At 48.3% G+C, this 19,720-nt stretch overlaps 1 protein-coding gene across 1 annotated transcript in view; it reads right to left on the minus strand.

The window, feature by feature from the left end:
• pleca (plectin a) overlaps positions 1–19,720 on the minus strand; it is a 104,017-nt gene that overhangs the window by 82,438 nt on the left and 1,859 nt on the right. Inside the window, 2 exon segments of the mRNA XM_036145667.1 lie at positions 8,284–8,491; positions 16,198–16,362. Coding sequence (XP_036001560.1) covers positions 8,284–8,491; positions 16,198–16,362 — 373 coding nt within the window.

The raw sequence follows: 19,720 nt of genomic DNA on the forward strand, positions 1-19,720 counted from the left end.
GTGTCCTGGGAAAGCCGCACTTTATGTTACAATGATACATGACGGTGATTATTGATTATTATTATTATTATTATTATCTGATGGGTTATTTCAGAAGCTTAACTCATTAAAGGTTTCGCTGTTGACGTTTAAGCTGTGATTCATGCTGGAAATATTGAGAAACATCTGACATGAGTGTTAAAGCTAAAGAGGAGCGACTAATGTCCACTTTCAATCACTCAGTTACAAAAACTTCTTCCTTTTTATTAAATAATCAGTTACTAACACAGTTTGGTTGGATCAGGGAAGAGAACTTCAAACTAAAAGCCCGCCCAGCGTCTGTTTCAGGTAGAAACCCGACTCCAGGAAGATTTTCCTCAGTTAATCATGCCAGCTGTTCCCGACTCTCCGGGTTTAGGAGGACGTTGATCCTCCAACTTAAATCCCATCTCTGTTTCAGCAGCAGCAGCTCCTCTCAGTCACTTCCTGCCGTTCCCACAAACTTTCCTCTGGACAACTTTGCTTCGTATCAGATAAAAATAACACAGAGAAACCAGCATCTCCTGCAACAGATCCCTGAATGAACATCTTCACACTGGTGGCCTAAAATCACACGTTTGGTATTTTTTCTAAGCAGAAGCAGAGTTTAAGACTTTTAAGGCTGTGCAGATATCAGGTTTTTGACATCGTTAACTGTCAGAAAAAGATGGTTTAGCTTCAACGGCTGCAGAAAACCTGTTAGAGGCTTTTAATGAGCAGCGGTGAATGACCTTAACGTGAGAGTTGGGGCAGTCAGACATTTCTGCTTTTAAGGTCCTAAAGGATGGAAACTTGGAGGTCCAGCTCTTAATTCCTCCGTCAGACGCATCGTGATAAATATAAATATCAGCTCCAGCCCACCAGACTGTGTCATCCGCTGCACAAGGCCTGAGCTCGCTGCAGAGAGCCGCTCTGTGCACAAACCTGGACATTTTAACTTAAAATGCATCCATTCCTCTCGTATAAAATAACTTTCCTTTGCTGCAGTCAAAAGAAATTCAACTGAAATGCATAAACTTTGCTTCTGGCTGCAGGGAGTCAGTGATTAAAGAAAGAACGTCTCCTTCCTGCCATCCACAGCTCAAATTGCAGCTTAATGAGGATCATCTGTTATAATTTTGTGATGATTTAGTTAAATCAGATGCAGTCAACAAATGATGAGAAAGAGGCTCCTATCCTGACACGCTCTCAGTCTTCACCCCTGAACGGCCTTTAGAGAGCATGAATCTGCAGACGAAGGGAAACACGGCCCGCTTTACTCGCTGCGGTTTCATCAGACCGGGCCTCGCTGCTCATGGCGCTCCAGTAAATGTGTGTTGACGCTGCATGCACAACATAACCGGGACTATTTTTGAATGACGGCTCCAGTTGCATGAAACTGATCTGAAGCATGTGGTAGTGAAGCGGAGGCCGGGGGCTTCTCTGCACATACTCAGGCTCAGATAGACCACGAGTTGTAGACCTTCTCCATATGATCGCATCCACAGAACGTTTTATTATCCGGCCTCGGACAAAGACATGTCACACCGTGTTGCTTTTATTTAGCAATTAACTCAGAGGAAAGAGCCTCAGGCATCATTCTCCTGGTTTATCCACATATCTACCCTGATTTTATCAGCATTATAACCTGAATCCATTCTGACTTTAAAGCAATTCAATTCAATTCAATTCAATTTTATTTATATAGTGCCAAATCATGAAACATGTTATCTCAAGGCACTTTACAAAATCAAGTTCAATCATATTATACAGATTGGTCAAAAATGTCCTATATAAGGAAACCAGTTGATTGCATCAAGTCTCTCCAAGCAGCATTCACTCCTCCTGAAAGAGCGTAGAGCCACAGTGGACAGTCGTCTGCATTGTTGATGGCTTTGCAGCAATCCCTCATACTGAGCAAGCATGAAGCCACAGTGGGAAGAAAAACTCCCCATTAACGGGAAGGAAAACCTCTGGCAGAACCGGGCTCATAGCAATGAGCTAATCTACTGTCAGGCACGGAGGAGGAGGGTTGATGTTCTGGGCTGGTTCTGCAGTCACAGGTTCTGGATATCCTGCAGCCACTGAGTGGACCATTGATCTCCTCTGGGTCCCAAATCCTGGAGTCAAACGTGAGTCCATCAGGCGATCTACGACAGGCTGGCTAAAGATGAAAAGACTGAAGGTGCTGCGATCGGCCTAGTCAAAGTCCAGTCCTTAATCTGGTAGAAATGCTTAGATGGGACAGAAGCATTAAGCACCAGTGGAAACAAAGACTTAAGCAGCAACACGTTAAAGGCCAGCAGTCCGTCTCAGTTTGTCTGAGAATAACTGGAAGACTCTGGGGTTTTATCTGGATCGGTATTTACAGCAACATGTTTTACACAAATAGACGTGTTGTTTCTAGCTCAGAGTCCAATCTAATCCTGCAGGAAGCCCAACCCAACGTTCCCTCAGCGGACGCTGGATGAGTAGCTCAGTGAAACATGATGCGGTTCTGACCCAACAACACGATCACAATAAGAGCTCAACCTGCTGGTAGCAACAGTAAATACAGGAGCGCCCGTCCTTCAGCGTGCTGCTAATTATAAACTCCTGTTAACATGCTGCTGCAGACAGAGAAGGATCGATTGACACGATCAGCTCACAGGAATGTGTGTCTGCCTGCTGGGATAAAACCTTTCAGGACATTCTAACCCCCATGAAGAAATAAAAACCTTTTCCTGCTGTTGCTTCTTTCAGATGAAAGCTGAGGCTCAGTCAGTCCTAGCAGCGCGAGCAGAGAGAAACGCTGCAGAGGAGCAACTTATCAGGACATAAACTGGCCACACTGGCCAGAAATTATAATCATTTAAAACGCAGCCGTGCTTCACTGATAAATCAGAGACAAGAAGATTTAAATTCTCTGAGAAAAACGAGTCATTTCCTGCTCCGCTGACTTCAGAGATGTCTCTAAAGTCCTCACTGACCTCCTTCAGAAAGACGAGTCCCCCCCGCCCCCCCTCCAATGAGCCGCCTCCTGATCCTTAGTGTGATAAATTTTGTCTTTCCCCAAGAAAATAAACACAAAAGTGTAACATGATCAAACTGCTGTTTTTATGACGATCGCTCCCACAGCAGCAGGAACAGTTTATCATTACAATCAATGGGCCCCATAAGGGAAACTCTATTACTGTTTATTTCCACCTTGCTGTTTGGGGGGGGGGGGGGGGGTTGTCTGGTTGTGCGTGTTTGCCTCAAGCAGAGAAGCAATGTCAGCGCAGTGGTCGAGCAAAGGGTAGGGAAATATATTAAATATCAATAAATATCGGTTATCGACCATAAAACTGATAATATCAAATATCTATATCATCCCAAATGTTCAAATATCGGTGCATTTCTAACTAATGTTGTAAATGGACTGCTGGGTGCATCACTGCTTAGTATTTATTCACGCAGCGGAGCGTTGCATGGGGGGGGCTCAGACTGACAGAACCCGGTCCATCATGCTAATACCGGCTAGCGTTAGCTCCCAGATCCATGAACAAAGCATCAGGAAGCAGCCATCACTTCCTGGCTGTGGCAGAGACCCGGCGCTCCCATCTGACGTCAACCATGAGGAGAAACTGGAGCAGCGGTACCCAGAGAATGAAGATAAGGTATCAGGAGGTTTGGTATGTAGGAGATCCTGTGATTTATGGTTATAAAAGCATAAAACTCCTTCCCTGCTCTACAAACACTCGGGTCGGTTCTGTAGAACACGTCCTGCCTCGTTCAGAGCAGCTGACACGGAAGAACCTGCAGGTCTGCAGTTTGGGTCCGGTGACGGACTTCCTGTTTGAGTTTGGTTCTGTTTCAGGTCCAGTTTCTAAACCTTCCTTCACACTGAAGCTGGTCAAACACCTTTTTCCTGCTTTTACCACATCAAGATGCTCTCCTGCCTCCTAGCTACGCCCCAAACATCTGCATGATTGGACCTGCCTCTGGATGCCATCACGCACCAGAAGCTCACAGCTTGGGTCTCCAGGCGGTTCCCATGACTTTGGTACCGGCCGTGGACTGATCCCGTAAACCTGGAGCTTCCCTGGAGGAAACTCCATCATTTCAAAGCAGAAGTCATCTCTGCCGTTTTAACAAACCAGCTGTGAGGGGAGGAGAACCTGGACCCCGTCCACCGATCTTCATGAGAAGAACGGTTCTCCTGCCCTGCGTGGCCCGTTCAGTGGAACCAGGGACTGCTGCTGCCATGTGGCTGAGAGCGTGGCACCGAGGCATCAGCAGGAAGTGAGGCACGCTGCAGCTTCACCACCGAGAGCTTTGTGGTCGCTGAGTGGAAGGTTCTGCTTGTGCAGGCCAGGCGTACGCCCCGCCCAGACCCATCACTCTCAACCAGAGACACCTCACCAACAAAATGTTTTCACAGTATGAAGCTCAATGGAGAGCCCGCTGAGCCCTGACCCAGTCAGAACCCCTCATCAGAACCCTGCACACCTCATCCTCCTCCTGCTGACTCCTGCTGAGGCAAAGTGTCCTCCTTACAGCTGAGAACTTCCTGTCTCTGCAGCTCCATCCCCATAACTCCTCCACACACCCACCTGTTCCTCACAGGTTCTGCCAGCGGCTCCTAGAACCCTGCAGACGTGTTCCCGTTACCTTTGTACTTCTCTCTGACGCTCTCATAGGCCCGGACGTAGTCCTGCTCCTCGGGCCGGCGCTGACCCGGCTCACTGATGGACAGGAACATGGATCAGGATCAGGACGCGCTTCTCTTTCCTCAAACTTTCCTTTTTCCACTCGGAACCGGCAGGCCAGCGTCTCCTCGGTGCTGCTGAACGCCCAGCTGTCTGCTCCCCACACACCAGTCTGAGAGGAACCCCCCCCCCCCACACACACACTCCTCCAACACCTCCTGCTTCAGAGACTCACACACATCCAGCCCTCCTCTTAAAGGCACAGCGACACACACATTAAAAAGCCAATGACGGAGCCGCGTGGGGTTATTTCAGTTCCTGCTGCTGCAGAACGCGGGCCGGGAGGAACCCGCTCACAGCTCTAACAGGCTGGACCCTGCAGGCCCGGTTCTCTGCAGAACTGGAGAGCAGAACCGGATCATGGAGGGAAATCTGGAGCTGTGGCACTAAAGATCTGCAGGGAGGGATAACGCTGTAAAACACAAACTCACCCATGATACTGGATCAGAACATATTCCCGGTCCACACCGAATTTATCCTCACTGAACGTCAATAAAAGCAGAAATTAGAGACGTACGCTCTGAATCAGCAGTCATACGGCACATTATTTAAAAACGTTACATTATAAATCTGAGTTTAGGGGTGAAAATGTCCTCCAGCGAGCCAAAAGGTTCTGATTATTTCACCGGGTCAGAACCATCATAACTGTAGGCTGAACATTTAGGGGGGAAACCTGAGAGGAATCCTCAAACTTTTACTGTGATTGTGCAAAAACCTGGAAAAGGGATGAAAATGATACCAGGGTCAGTTTAAGTCCGACTGCCTGTGACCCGTTTACACCTTGAATGGTTCTGATGGAAAGGAGGTCCAAACACGACTGGGCTTCCCCCTGCTGACAGATGTGTGGCCTCCAGAAGTAACAGCAGGTCCTGGTGTGTGTTTGCTCACATATCTGCAGAAACTGGCAGAGTTTCATCAACAGGAACGTCTCGGCCAGGAATGCTGCGAATGTTTCGACACGGAGCGACGAGGATGATTGATGCTGCAGGCGGAGCGTCGCCATCAGAACTATGAGCAGGAAACGGGTCACAGGAACCTCCAGAAGAACCTCGCTGTGTTTAATCAGCTGCAGAAGGAGCTGATGGAGGGGGGCGGGGGTTACCTTCCTGTCAAATCCTGTTCTTCTTTTCTCAGCAGGTAATTTCTCCTATAAGCTGAGATCAGAGATTATAGGGAGAATTTTGTTCCTTTATGGAACCCGTTCCAAAGAACCCGTTTGGTAATGAGGGAAAAAATGCAATTCATGAATCAAACTTTGAAAAACTCCCTAATAAAAAAGCTTTTGAGAGTAACTTTGTTGTTTTCTCATATTTTATTTGTTCTAATTTATTTTTTTCAAGTTTTTTTTTTTTACTGATTTTTATATTTTAAAATTTTATTGTTTCAAATTTCTCTTTTTCAGGACCTTGTTTACAAAGTGTGTTCTTTGCTTGCAGCAATAATGGATCAAAATTCACTCATAACAGATCAGCTAAATTAAAATGTTTAAATTTGCTGTGAAATCATTTAGAATTAAACAAGCAAAGGAGGAAATAAAAGCTCAGCAGTTTACCTCAAAGCTTTCTGAAGTTATTTAGGAGGTTCTTTCAGAAAATGACCGTATAAAACCTCCCTTGCCCCCCCGCTCCGTCTCCCTGGGAGACGGCTTCCTATTGGTCGGTTTCCTCCCCGTCTTCAGGCCGGCTGCTGAACAGCAGCCAACTTTCACTAATTAAACCAAAACCTTCTGCTCTGCAGGAATAACAGACAAATCCCAGCTCCCCCCTCTGCCCCCAGGAACCAGAGGTCCGGTTGCTGGTTCCAGGCGGAACCGAGGCGGTCCAGTGGTACCAGAGTCAATCCTGCAGGACCGTGCAGCAGATGAAGCTGCAGCCAGAGACCATCAGATAATCATCAGTTGTCCTCTGGTGAGCGTCCTGAATACTGCACCGCCTGCGCTGCAGACCGACCCGATCCGTCAGGCTTCTAGCCGGAACCGGGTCGACCTGTAAGGCTTCTAGCCGGAACCGGGTCGATCCGTAAACAGTCAGAGCTTCAAAGTTTTAATGACTTTCACAAAAATGTGATAAACACAAAGAAAGGCGGCGTGCAGCAGAACCTCAGGTCCAAACCGTAAAACAAGCATCCATCAGTGAGAGCAGAAAGACCTCAGCCTGGGATTTGGACCCAGGACCACCTTGCAGCAAGGCAGCAGTGCGCCAGAGAGCCGCCCTGACAACTAACCACTGATTTTATCGGCACAACTGGCGCCAATAAAATCGTTGACCTTGAGCTGCTTAGATCCTGGTCAGCAGCGTCTGAACCACTAGTCTGACAGCACCGCTGGACTGAACAGAACCCAGAACTATGAGAACGTCCTGCTGAAGGTCCAAGGAGGACAATCAGAACTCTAGGCAAGCTGGGAAGTGTTCTGGATCCAGATCTAAACATCTGCAGATCCAAACATCTTCAGCTTAAACTGTTCAGAAGTCCAGGTTCTTCAGATGGGTCACCACATTGCAAGGTTATGGATGAAGATCCAAACTGTCCTCCTCAGAGGAAACGAAGGTGTCTGCACCAGAATCTGTCGTTGTGCTTTTCAATGGTAGGTCACGGCAGAACTTCCACCTCTCACTACAGCGGCTTGGTGAATATCGGACGATGCAGCCTCGCTTTGCCGTCTTTCTAGAGTGAAATGTTTCCACAGAGCCGTCCTGTTGTGACCAAAACCTGCTTAGCCGCGGTGCTAGGCGCTTCTGCTAACCTGGTTAGCCACAGTGCTAGGCATCTCTGCTAACCAGGTTAGCCGTGGGGCTAGATGCCTCTGCTAACCATGGAGTGGATTTGCTGAACGGAGGCGGGTCTCAGGAGAGGCGGAGCAACGCGGCTCCATCCAGGAAATCTATTCCAGTTAGCAGCCGGCTAGCAGATGAATTTCTTGTCAGGCAGCAGGGACTGAAGGCTGGGACGGGCTGATTGGATCACACCATCATGAACCTTTAGTCCTCCTTCTGCCGAGCAGAACATCAGGACATGGTTCTGCATCTAGAACCATCATTAATCCGCAGCTGGTAGAACCTCATGGAACAGGGATTGTGCTGGAGAACCTTCCTCCAGCTCTACCACCCAGAGTTACATCAACATTTACTGAGCAGAGAAGAAGCCTGATGTTCCCCTCAGAGGAGGTCCAGGCCTTTATAAGACGGGTAAGATAGTGACGACTCACGGAGGATCAGATAAACCAAACTCTGCGTCTGAGTGCAGCTTTCTGTAGATATGAAGGAAGCGTTGCGCTCGTTAATGACAACGAGGGAGTGTGAGATAACGGGCCTGAGCCGTTCCTCCGTCACTGAAGACACGGGTCAAACATCTTCACCAGCATCCCGTCTCCAGCGGTCTGCTGCATTCAGAACTTTAGATCCGATCAAACAGAACCACAACCAGACCCGTTCAGGAAGGTGAGCAGGACAAAGACATAAAGGGCTCAGCAGGATGGAAGCAGCAGCTTCCTGTAGGAACGGCGTCCCCCAGCAGCAGCTCAGCAGGTAAAGACAGGTGCTGTCCACCAGCGGCTCACCTGCGATCCGGATCACGGCCCTCTCCGCCGGGTCCAGAACATCTCCTGACGCCGACTTGGAGCGCTTCATCCGGTGGTGCTTGGGAAGGTTCCAGGGCAGCGTGTCACCGGGAAGCGGAGCAGAGCTGATGGAGCTCAGGTCGCTGGAGCTCTCCTCTGACGCCGCCCGCACCAGAGGCCTCCTCCTGGGCTTCACCTCCTCCATGTCCTGGTGGAGAAACATTCAGTTAGTACTCAGACGAGTCAGGAGAACATCAGTCTCCCCAGTTACCATGACGGAGGAACCATGATGGACAGAACCATGATGGACAGAACCATGATGGAGGAACCATGGTGGAGGAACCATGAGGGACGGAACCATGATGGACAGAACCATGAGGGACAGAACCACGAGGGACAGAACCATGACGGAGGAACCATGATGGACAGAACCATGGTGGACAGAACCATGGTGGACAGAACCATGACGGAGGAACCATGATGGACAGAACCATGGTGGACAGAACCATGGTGGACAGAACCATGATGGACAGAACCATGATGGACAGAACCATGGTGGACAGAACCATGAGGGACAGAACCATGAGGGAGGAACCATGATGGACAGAACTATGAGGGACAGAACCATGATGGACAGAACCATGAGGGACAGAACCATGGTGGACAGAACCATGGTGGAGGAACCATGACGGAGGAACCATGACGGAGGAACCATGGTGGAGGAACCATGAGGGACAGGACCATGAGGGATAGAACCATGATGGACAGAACCATGGTGGACAGAACCGTGATGGACAGAACCATGATGGACAGAACCATGATGGACAGAACCATGAGGGACAGAACCATGATGGACAGAACCATGGTGGACAGAACCGTGATGGACAGAACCATGATGGACAGAACCATGAGGGACAGAACCATGATGGACAGAACCATGATGGACAGAACCATGGTGGAGGAACCATGATGGACAGAACCATGAGGGACAGAACCATGAGGGACAGAACCATGATGGACAGAACCATGAGGGACAGAACCATGATGGAGGAACCATGATGGACAGAACCATGAGGGACAGAACCATGAGGGACAGAACCATGATGGACAGAACCATGGTGGACAGAACCGTGATGGACAGAACCATGATGGACAGAACCATGAGGGACAGAACCATGATGGACAGAACCATGATGGACAGAACCATGATGGAGGAACCATGATGGACAGAACCATGATGGACAGAACCATGAGGGACAGGACCATGAGGGACAGGACCATGAGGGATAGAACCATGAGGGATAGAACCATGATGGACAGAACCATGATGGAGGAACCATGATGGACAGAACCATGAGGGACAGAACCATGAGGGACAGAACCATGATGGACAGAACCATGGTGGACAGAACCGTGATGGACAGAACCATGATGGACAGAACCATGAGGGACAGAACCATGATGGACAGAACCATGATGGACAGAACCATGGTGGAGGAACCGTGAGGGACAGAACCATGAGGGACAGAACCATGAGGGATAGAACCATGATGGACAGAACCATGATGGAGAAACCATGATGGACAGAACCATGAAGGACAGAACCATGGTGGACAGAACCATGATGGAGGAACCATGATGGATAGAACCATGACGGAGGAACCATGGTGGACAGAACCATGATGGACAGAACCATGAGGGACAGAACCATGAGGGAGGAACCATGGTGGACAGAACCATGAGGGAGGAACCATGATGGACAGAACCATGATGGACAGAACCATGAGGGACAGAACCATGAGGGAGGAACCATGGTGGACAGAACCATGAGGGAGGAACCATGATGGACAGAACTATGAGGGACAGAACCATGATGGACAGAACCATGAGGGACAGAACCATGATGGACAGAACCATGAGGGACAGAACCATGAGGGAGGAACCATGGTGGACAGAACCATGGTGGACAGAACCATGACGGAGGAACCATGAGGGACAGAACCATGAGGGAGGAACCATGATGGACAGAACTATGAGGGACAGAACCATGATGGACAGAACCATGAGGGACAGAACCATGAGGGAGGAACCATGGTGGACAGAACCATGGTGGACAGAACCATGACGGAGGAACCATGATGGACAGAACCATGATGGACAGAACCATGAGGGACAGAACCATGAGGGAGGAACCATGATGGACAGAACTATGAGGGACAGAACCATGATGGACAGAACCATGAGGGACAGAACCATGAGGGAGGAACCATGGTGGACAGAACCATGGTGGACAGAACCATGATGGACAGAACCATGAGGGACAGAACCATGAGGGATAGAACCATGAGGGACAGAACCATGGTGGACAGAACCATGACGGAGGAACCATGATGGACAGAACCATGATGGACAGAACCATGAGGGACAGAACCATGAGGGAGGAACCATGGTGGACAGAACCATGGTGGACAGAACCATGACGGAGGAACCATGATGGACAGAACCATGATGGACAGAACCATGAGGGACAGAACCATGAGGGAGGAACCATGATGGACAGAACTATGAGGGACAGAACCATGATGGACAGAACCATGAGGGACAGAACCATGAGGGAGGAACCATGGTGGACAGAACCATGGTGGACAGAACCATGATGGACAGAACCATGAGGGACAGAACCATGAGGGACAGAACCATGATGGACAGAACCATGAGGGACAGAACCATGAGGGAGGAACCATGGTGGACAGAACCATGGTGGACAGAACCATGACGGAGGAACCATGAGGGACAGAACCATGAGGGAGGAACCATGATGGACAGAACTATGAGGGACAGAACCATGATGGACAGAACCATGAGGGACAGAACCATGAGGGAGGAACCATGGTGGACAGAACCATGGTGGACAGAACCATGACGGAGGAACCATGATGGACAGAACCATGATGGACAGAACCATGATGGACAGAACTATGAGGGACAGAACCATGATGGACAGAACCATGAGGGACAGAACCATGACGGAGGAACCATGATGGACAGAACCATGATGGACAGAACCATGAGGGACAGAACCATGAGGGATAGAACCATGAGGGACAGAACCATGGTGGACAGAACCATGAGGGACAGAACCATGAGGGAGGAACCATGGTGGACAGAACCATGATGGACAGAACCATGAGGGACAGAACCATGAGGGATAGAACCATGATGGACAGAACCATGGTGGAGGAACCATGAGGGACAGAACCATGAGGGACAGAACCATGGTGGACAGAACCATGAGGGACAGAACCATGATGGACAGAACCATGGTGGACAGAACCATGATGGAGGAACCATGATGGACAGAACCATGGTGGACAGAACCATGATGGACAGAACTATGAGGGACAGAACCATGATGGACAGAACCATGAGGGACAGAACCATGAGGGAGGAACCATGGTGGACAGAACCATGGTGGACAGAACCATGACGGAGGAACCATGATGGACAGAACCATGATGGACAGAACCATGAGGGACAGAACCATGAGGGATAGAACCATGAGGGACAGAACCATGGTGGACAGAACCATGAGGGACAGAACCATGAGGGAGGAACCATGGTGGACAGAACCATGATGGACAGAACCATGAGGGACAGAACCATGAGGGATAGAACCATGATGGACAGAACCATGGTGGAGGAACCATGAGGGACAGAACCATGAGGGACAGAACCATGGTGGACAGAACCATGAGGGACAGAACCATGATGGACAGAACCATGGTGGACAGAACCATGATGGAGGAACCATGATGGACAGAACCATGGTGGACAGAACCATGGTGGACAGAACCATGAGGGACAGAACCATGAGGGACAGAACCATGAGGGAGGAACCATGGTGGACAGAACCATGGTGGACAGAACCATGAGGGACAGAACCATGATGGACAGAACCATGAGGGAGGAACCATGAGGGACAGAACCATGTCCAGCACGGTGGTGGAGGGATGGTGATGTGAAACTGATCCGTCCACCAGAATATTATTAATATTAAATCTGGGTCCATTGGTCTAAATTCAGCTGAAGGTCATTTAGGAAATTTCCTCTAAACGTTAAATCAGAACAATTATGTGAATTATAATCAGGTCCAGCTGACTTTAGGAGCTCTTTAAAGAGAAATCTAAAAAGTGTCGTAGATATTAAAAAACATCTCATCTTCAAATACAATTAAATAGGAACAAAAAGCTTCTATAATCCACCCTGAATAATTATATATATAATTATATATATATATATATATATATATATATATATATATATATATATATATATATATATATATATATATATATATAAATTAATTAAGAGCAACAAACAACATAATGTGTTAATATCAACACACGTTAATGTGAAAATATATAACGATTTATTGCCTTTCTAATTAATTCCACATTAATCTGCGTTAATATTTTGTACTAAATCAGATTTTTTTGATCGTTTTCTGTTTATTTTACGAGGTTTAAATCTCTGTTACAGTAAAACTGCCAGATTTTATCCTCATAATGAAATAAATCCTGTTTTACAGAAATATTAATAATCATTAAACACTGCAGTGAGGACGGAGATGAGCGGCCCAGTCGGTGTTCTGATCCGGGTCCTGCAGAACCGACCCGCTCAGAGATGCTGCTGCTGATGCAGCGTATTTTCTGCTGAGTCATCATTCAGCAGCAGGATGCTCTTCAGGGCCGGCGCTGCAGGGATCCAGCCTCTCTGACCGGACCGGACCGGACCGGACCGCCACAAACAGAACCAGAACCTCAGGAGGGACGTTGGTCCTGGTTCTGATCATTCTGGATGCTTTGGGTCTGCTCTGCTGCCGCTCTGTAACCTGGGTCCAGGTCGGTTCTGAGCTGCTGTTTGGTGAGATGGAAAGTGGGTCAGAGGCGTTCCAGCATCGGGTCATTGACCCGTTTAAATGGTTCTGTGGGCATCTGGCCAGAACCGTTCTGTTCTGCTTAGTCAGAACCTCAGCTGATGTAAACCAGGCTGAGAGGCATCAAAAGTACCAGGAGTCACGTTAGAAACAGAACCAGCACAGAGTTCTGCATCACAGTTCTGGTCCGACCAGAACCGGGTTTAATGCTTTCATGGTGAATAAACGGTCGCTCCTCTGATGATACAGACAATCAGCTGCTCTACCGGATCAGAACCATCCGCTGGGCTCATGCGTCTATAACAGTGGGAAATATTTCCCAGAACAATTTGGATCAGAACATTGACCTGAAACACAGCAGGCCAAGAAACCGGGCTTCCTCCATCATCATGTTGGAGACCGGACCTCTGGTTCTGGTTCTGGTTCTAAAACATGCTCGTGTTTGTCCTTCAGCCCCAGAGGACCGTTTGGAAAACCCGGTGCTGTTTGCATCTGGCATTTAATCTCTGGTTTCAGTTCTGGTTCTGCCGTCTGAAACAATGAAAGCAGAACCACAGAACCAAACCGGTTCCTTTAGTCCGACCTAAAACAGTGTGGGGTTCAAACACGACCAGAACCTGACCGCGACACCAGGCCCAAACAACCTCAACCCAAACAGAACCGTTTCCCTCCAACCAGAACTTTTAGGAGTGAAACCTGCAGCAGATCTCCACTTCCCTGAACTGTCGGATCAGAACCGACGCTCCTTCAGCTCAGCGTGAAGAAATGATGGGTGGTTCTGGGTGGAGCACGGGAGGAACCGCGGTGGAGGTGGTTCTGGAGAACCACGCTGGTCTGACACCATGAGCCCACGATGCAGCATCTTCATCACCATCACAGCATCCAGAACCGGTCTGACCCGGGTCACGGACCACGGCACCGTGATGAGTGGTCCAAGAGGAGGGAGCTGAAGGTTCTCCAGGTAGCTGCAGTCTACGATGGCTGCACTGGTTCTGGAGAACGTTGTGGGTTCTGGTGACTGAAAGGCGGGCCGGTCCGGGGTTCTGAAAGGGGCTGATGTTTCCGTCATCATGAAACCCAGAAGGTACCGGAACATCCATGTGGTCTCCTGCAACCTTCGTTTCCATGAGCAGCGGACCAGAACCAACTGGACCAGAATAAAGTTGAAGCCGAGCTGGACTTTCCGGTACCGTGGGTCCATATTCTGCTCTCCAGGCTGGATCAGCTTCTCCTCTCAGACACACTGAGAGGATCAGGGTGACCTCTCCCTCATCTGGTACCTCCAGAACCGGGCTGGAGATGGGGAGACAGTTAAAGCTCAGCTTCGCTTCTGCAGAACCGGACCTGGTGTTGATCAGAATTTAAAAAAAAATAAAATCTGGATCCAGAACCAACCGCGGAGGTCCGGAGCTCCTCTGCAGCAGCCACACCTGAAAGCAGAGCAGAACCTGCGCCGCAGTGAGAACTCAGCAGCATCTGCGCTCATCCTCCGGTCCAATCTGACAGCAGAACCAGCAGAACCAGCAGAACCAACAGAACCAGCCCGCCCCGTTCCGTCCCGGTTTACTCACGCTGACAGCCGCAGCACTCCTGCCTTGCTGACTCCAGGTGAACCTCCGCAGAGGACGGTCTGCAGCCGAACCTTCGCTCCGCGTCAGTCCGCCCGGACTCGGACTCCCGCCATGCTCCGCGGCGGACGGAGCCGCGCATGCGTCCTGCAGCCTCCCGCCGCCGGGACGCTCCGCCGGTCCCACCGGCACCGACCCGCTCCGCAGGCCCGAGCAGTCTGCTCCTGCGGCCCACATTCCCGCTTCTCCTCTCCGGTACCGGTACCGGTTCGGCTCAGCTGCCGCTAACCGACGCGCCTGCGCGTTCACGCGGAAGCCCGTCTCATGCTGACGGGAGCGCGCGCGGACGCCGGCTCATTAAAGGACCAGAATCAGAACCAGAACCAGTTCAGAGTCAGAGCTGATCCCAGCTACAGTCCAGTGTCCGAACCGGTCCGGATCCAGATCCTCCCGTTTAACGAGTCGGAACCACCGCAGGTCCTTCAAAGCGGTCCAATCAGTGGCGGCGTGTCCACAGGGGGCGCTAGAGCTGCAGTCCAGGCTGCTTTAAACCAAATAAAGCAGAAATAAAACATGAAGCATAAAAGCTGCTCAGTAATTCAGCTCACTGTGAAACAAATACAGCAAAGGGTGGAGAAACGGGGCTGATATCTGATCTTTATGGCAGCAGCTCTGCAGCACCAGAACTGGGTTGTGTGTTTTCCTCCAGAACCGGCAGAAACAGAGCAGAAGGTTCTATTAAAATGAGATAAAGCTGTCAGAACTTGTAGGTTTGGGCTGTTAGAGACATTTTTAAGAAGATTCTCTTCATCTGTTCCTCTGTTCTCTCCTGCTGCCTCCAGGCGTCTCTTTCTGTTCTCCAGCTTCTTTTCAGACGGTCCAAGTCCAGCAGAACAAACCGGGCCGGTCCGTTATATAACCCCACAGTGCTGGCATTGTGGGCCGCTGGCCTCCCAGTGAGGACTGGGGGGGGGGGGGGCTGTTGGCGACAGTGACTGTTTCAGTTGTTCACCAGAACAGAACCAGAGGGCATTTAGTCCAACAACAAAGAACCTCAGAGAGGTCCGACTGCTGGGGGTTCTTTAAAGGATGACCCGGCTGTTCATCTGGACCATCAGAACCATCAGTCTCTGCAGCTTTAATCACTGCAGCAGATGGAAACCAAGGAGCGGATCTGCTGCAGGATTTAAGCTGCAGCCCACGGAGAAGTGAGGAGGAACCAGAACCGATCACTGTTACCTGGTACCAGAGTGGTTCTGGTTCTGTGGTGTAACAAAAAGGAAAATTAGTTCTTCTTGTTTTGTAGCTGTGAGGTGACCAGAGAAACTGCTGAGGTGGCTGGTTTTAGCAGGAAATGACCCGACTAAAAGGTTCTTTGGATCAGAACCAGCAGAAACACTGACTCCTCACCTTCTGAGCTTCCACTGGAGTCCCGGCTTTAGGAGGCCGCCTCTTCCTCCTCCTCCTCATCCCTGCAGCACCAGGAGCCTCCTGATCCAGAGCCGCAGCCTCCTTCAGAACCGCATGTTCGGACCGAGCCGGAGCTGCCGGCCTCTCCTTCAGCTTCTTCTTCCTCTGGAACCAAACACTCCATTAGTTCTCAGGACTGTAATTTAGGCCGTTTATGTGAGAGCGTTCCCTTTTGTAGGAAATGAATGTGTAAATTATTGTGGATCCAAAATGAATAAAAAATATGTTTTGGTCATTTGTTTCTTAAAAGATGCTCATCCAGTTAGCAAATTATTTTGAATAATCTAATTTGATGTTGAACTGTTTTTTATTTAGTAATATAAAAACAATATTTGGGTGAAATGTTCTTTGAAAAAGCTGTAATTTTAATAATTGAATTTAAAGCAGATTTTAAAGCACCAAAGTTTGCATTTAAGTAATTAAATGTCATTGGATAGATTTTACCAAGAAATTAAAGAGAATGTCAAAGTGTGTTTATTAAAAAATGAATACTTTGTGTTGTACCTAGCATTTTCAATTGTTGGATTTTAACTGTTCTGTAATAATTTTGCCCTAATTAAAAACTAAAATTATCCATCTGCATCAGCCACCTGTGCTGATGGACCAAATCTTTGTTGTTCTGGAGGGATCGGCTGCATCGTGCTGAACCGAGACTTTGACACTTTCTCTGAGGGTCAGGCTGATTTCCAGCCGAGTTAATCAGAAACGCTGCAGATGCAGAAGCTAAAAAACTGAAATCATGACAGTTCAACCCAGTGATGCTTGACTTTACATAGAAACTGGAGAAGAATCATGAACTGATTCCTTTTAGGCTGTAGGTTCAGCTCAGAATGTGTCATTAGTGAACTCTGAACACGAATCATTCAGTTCTTATCGCAGTGAGCCGAACTCAGGACTAGTTCCTGGGATTATTAGCAGCAGATCAGAGTTAAAGTGTTCCTGCACAGATTTATTCCCAGTTGTCCCACTTTAATCATTAATGATCAGAAACCTTCTCCCTCCATGAATGAGATAAAAATTCTCCTTCTTCACACCTTTAGCTTCATTATAAATCAGAATAGATGCAGCGAGTAGAAAACAGACTTCACCAGTCAGAGTAAATATTGGTTCTACCTGCTGAGAATCACCGTTTTAATAGCCACTGATCTCCATCCAGCACCTGAAATATAATTTAAATTTTTTACTCCTTAGATTTCCTTACTTTTACTAAACTCACCTTATTTAATCTGACAGGTTATTTCCCAGGAGGAAATAAGTGCTTTTATTTTGGTAGCTAACAGCCGGCTAACTGTCGAGCTAACGGCACGGTTGAGTTATTTTATTTGTTCACATAAAATCAGGAACGTTTGCATGACTCCTGCACTGGGTTCTGATCGGTTCCTGAAACATGAGGCCCTAAAGAACGTCCCCAAGCTTCAGTGGATGCCCCCCCCCACCCCCACCCCCCCTCATGGACCCCCCTCTGGAACTTGGCAGAACAATATCTAAATCTGTAATGTCTGTAATGAGAACCTGGTTTCTGGGGCAGCCTCTGGAAACCAGCGGGTTGTATTTCCCAGCATGCACTGCCTGCACTGGACAAAGGTTTCTTTAATCCGGCCGTCGCTGTAATTGTTCCTGGCAGGTTAGTGAATGGACAGCAGAACTGTTCCGGTAGAATCGCTGAGGAACCCATTGTTCCTGAGCTGATCTGGACCAGAACCTCAGCTTTGACCCGACTACAGACTCTTTAAACGGGTCTCCAGACAGACGGCGGCGACCCGTTAAGGGAAATGAGCGGTTCTGTCCTCCTCAGCAGAGACCTCACACGTCTCTTTGTCCGTCCACTCTGCGCTGCAGAAGGAAACGGGATTTCAACCAGCAACCAGACAAAGAGCTCCACTCATGGAGGCACTTCACAGAACCGGTCAGAGCCCTCAGACATGAGGCTCGGTGCAGCAGAACCTCAACCTTTACAAGAAGCAACACAGCGTTGATTATAAACTGAAGAAATGACTAAACCTGCAGAACAGAGAACTGGGTTTGTTCTTCTCATTAAACCAGAACCTTAGATCTGCAGAGAACCGTTCAGATCAATCAGAACATGAAGCGAACATCTGAGTCCACGAGCCGATCCAGCAGCAGGTTCCCTTCGTAACGCGCAACCTTTACGGTTTGGATTTAGAGATTTTATCACTCTGACAAATAATTTAGCTAACGGGTCTGAGAAGATCTTCTAGGGCTGGACGATAATTCACTAACGATATAAATCCATCCATAGACGTGTGGTTTAATAAAAATAGGGTCAATAAAAAGTTCAATAGAATAACAGTTTTCCTTCATTTTGTATTCTAGCCATGTAGGTTAATATTACATCATTAAATCCTCCCGACCAATCAGAACGCAGACCCAAGAACCAAGTCCCGCCCCCTTCACAGAGTTCAGAGAGCACGCTTTGTTTTTTAAATTTTTTTTAAGACTTACAGTTTTGGTCAAAGGTTGGTTCACTAAACCGTTTTCTTTAAATTCTGTGTTATTTATTTAAAAATAGGTCATTAAGCAGCAGCATAAAATATTATTTTTGCATTTTTTTTCATTATTATCGATATCAATCAATCTGATTTCTAATTTATCAATATGTGATTTTTCCTATATCGTCCAGCCTGAATATCTTCTCCACCCTGCTGTCCAAAAGTCCTGATTTCTACTTCCTTTCCTTCCTGGGATCCAGTTTTTTTTATCTCTGGTTCTCCAGATGATCTTTTAAAGTTTTTTCTTGGACCTTGGCTGCATTTTCACTCATTCCAGTCAAATCAGAGGGAATCTTTCAGAACGGCGTCCGTTTATATTCAGCCCCTTTAATTCTGCCTAAATACCCGTCTAGCCAGACGCCTCCAGAGGTCCCCTCATCAGCACCCAGAGACCAGTTGTTTGGAGACCCAGGAACCCCGCAGACAGGTGAGGCAGAAAGTTCTGGTTCTGTTTAGTGCTGAGGAGGTAACTCCCTGGAGTCCTGCAGGTTAAAATACCCGTTCATTTAAAACGTTTAACCAGGGAAGCACCAAATCCAAGCAGGCAGGCCGCCTCAGAGAACCGACACCGGACCTCACTGATCATTACCTACAGACCATGGAGCCGTCAGAACCTGCAGAAAATATAATGAATCCTGTTGTTCTAAACTCAAATATCAAACTTTATTTGTCTCTGCTGTCCAGTTTTTCTTCTCTGGACATCTTGTGGTCGGTTCTGACTGGGATCCTGGAGTTACACCAATGCTCTGACCCATCAGACTGACTGGGTTGGAAATGTTTCTCCAATTTTAGCTTCCCTTCATTGGCTTCCTGTTAAATCAAGAATAGAATTTAAAATTCTCCTTCTAACGTATAAAGCCCTTAATAATCAAGCTCCATCATATATCAGAGCTCTGATTACCCCGTATGTTCCTAACAGAGCACTTCCCTCTCAGACTGCAGGTCTGCTGGTG

This window comes from Fundulus heteroclitus, chromosome 13 (genome assembly GCF_011125445.2).
Source record: "Fundulus heteroclitus isolate FHET01 chromosome 13, MU-UCD_Fhet_4.1, whole genome shotgun sequence".
NCBI lineage: Eukaryota > Metazoa > Chordata > Actinopteri > Cyprinodontiformes > Fundulidae > Fundulus > Fundulus heteroclitus.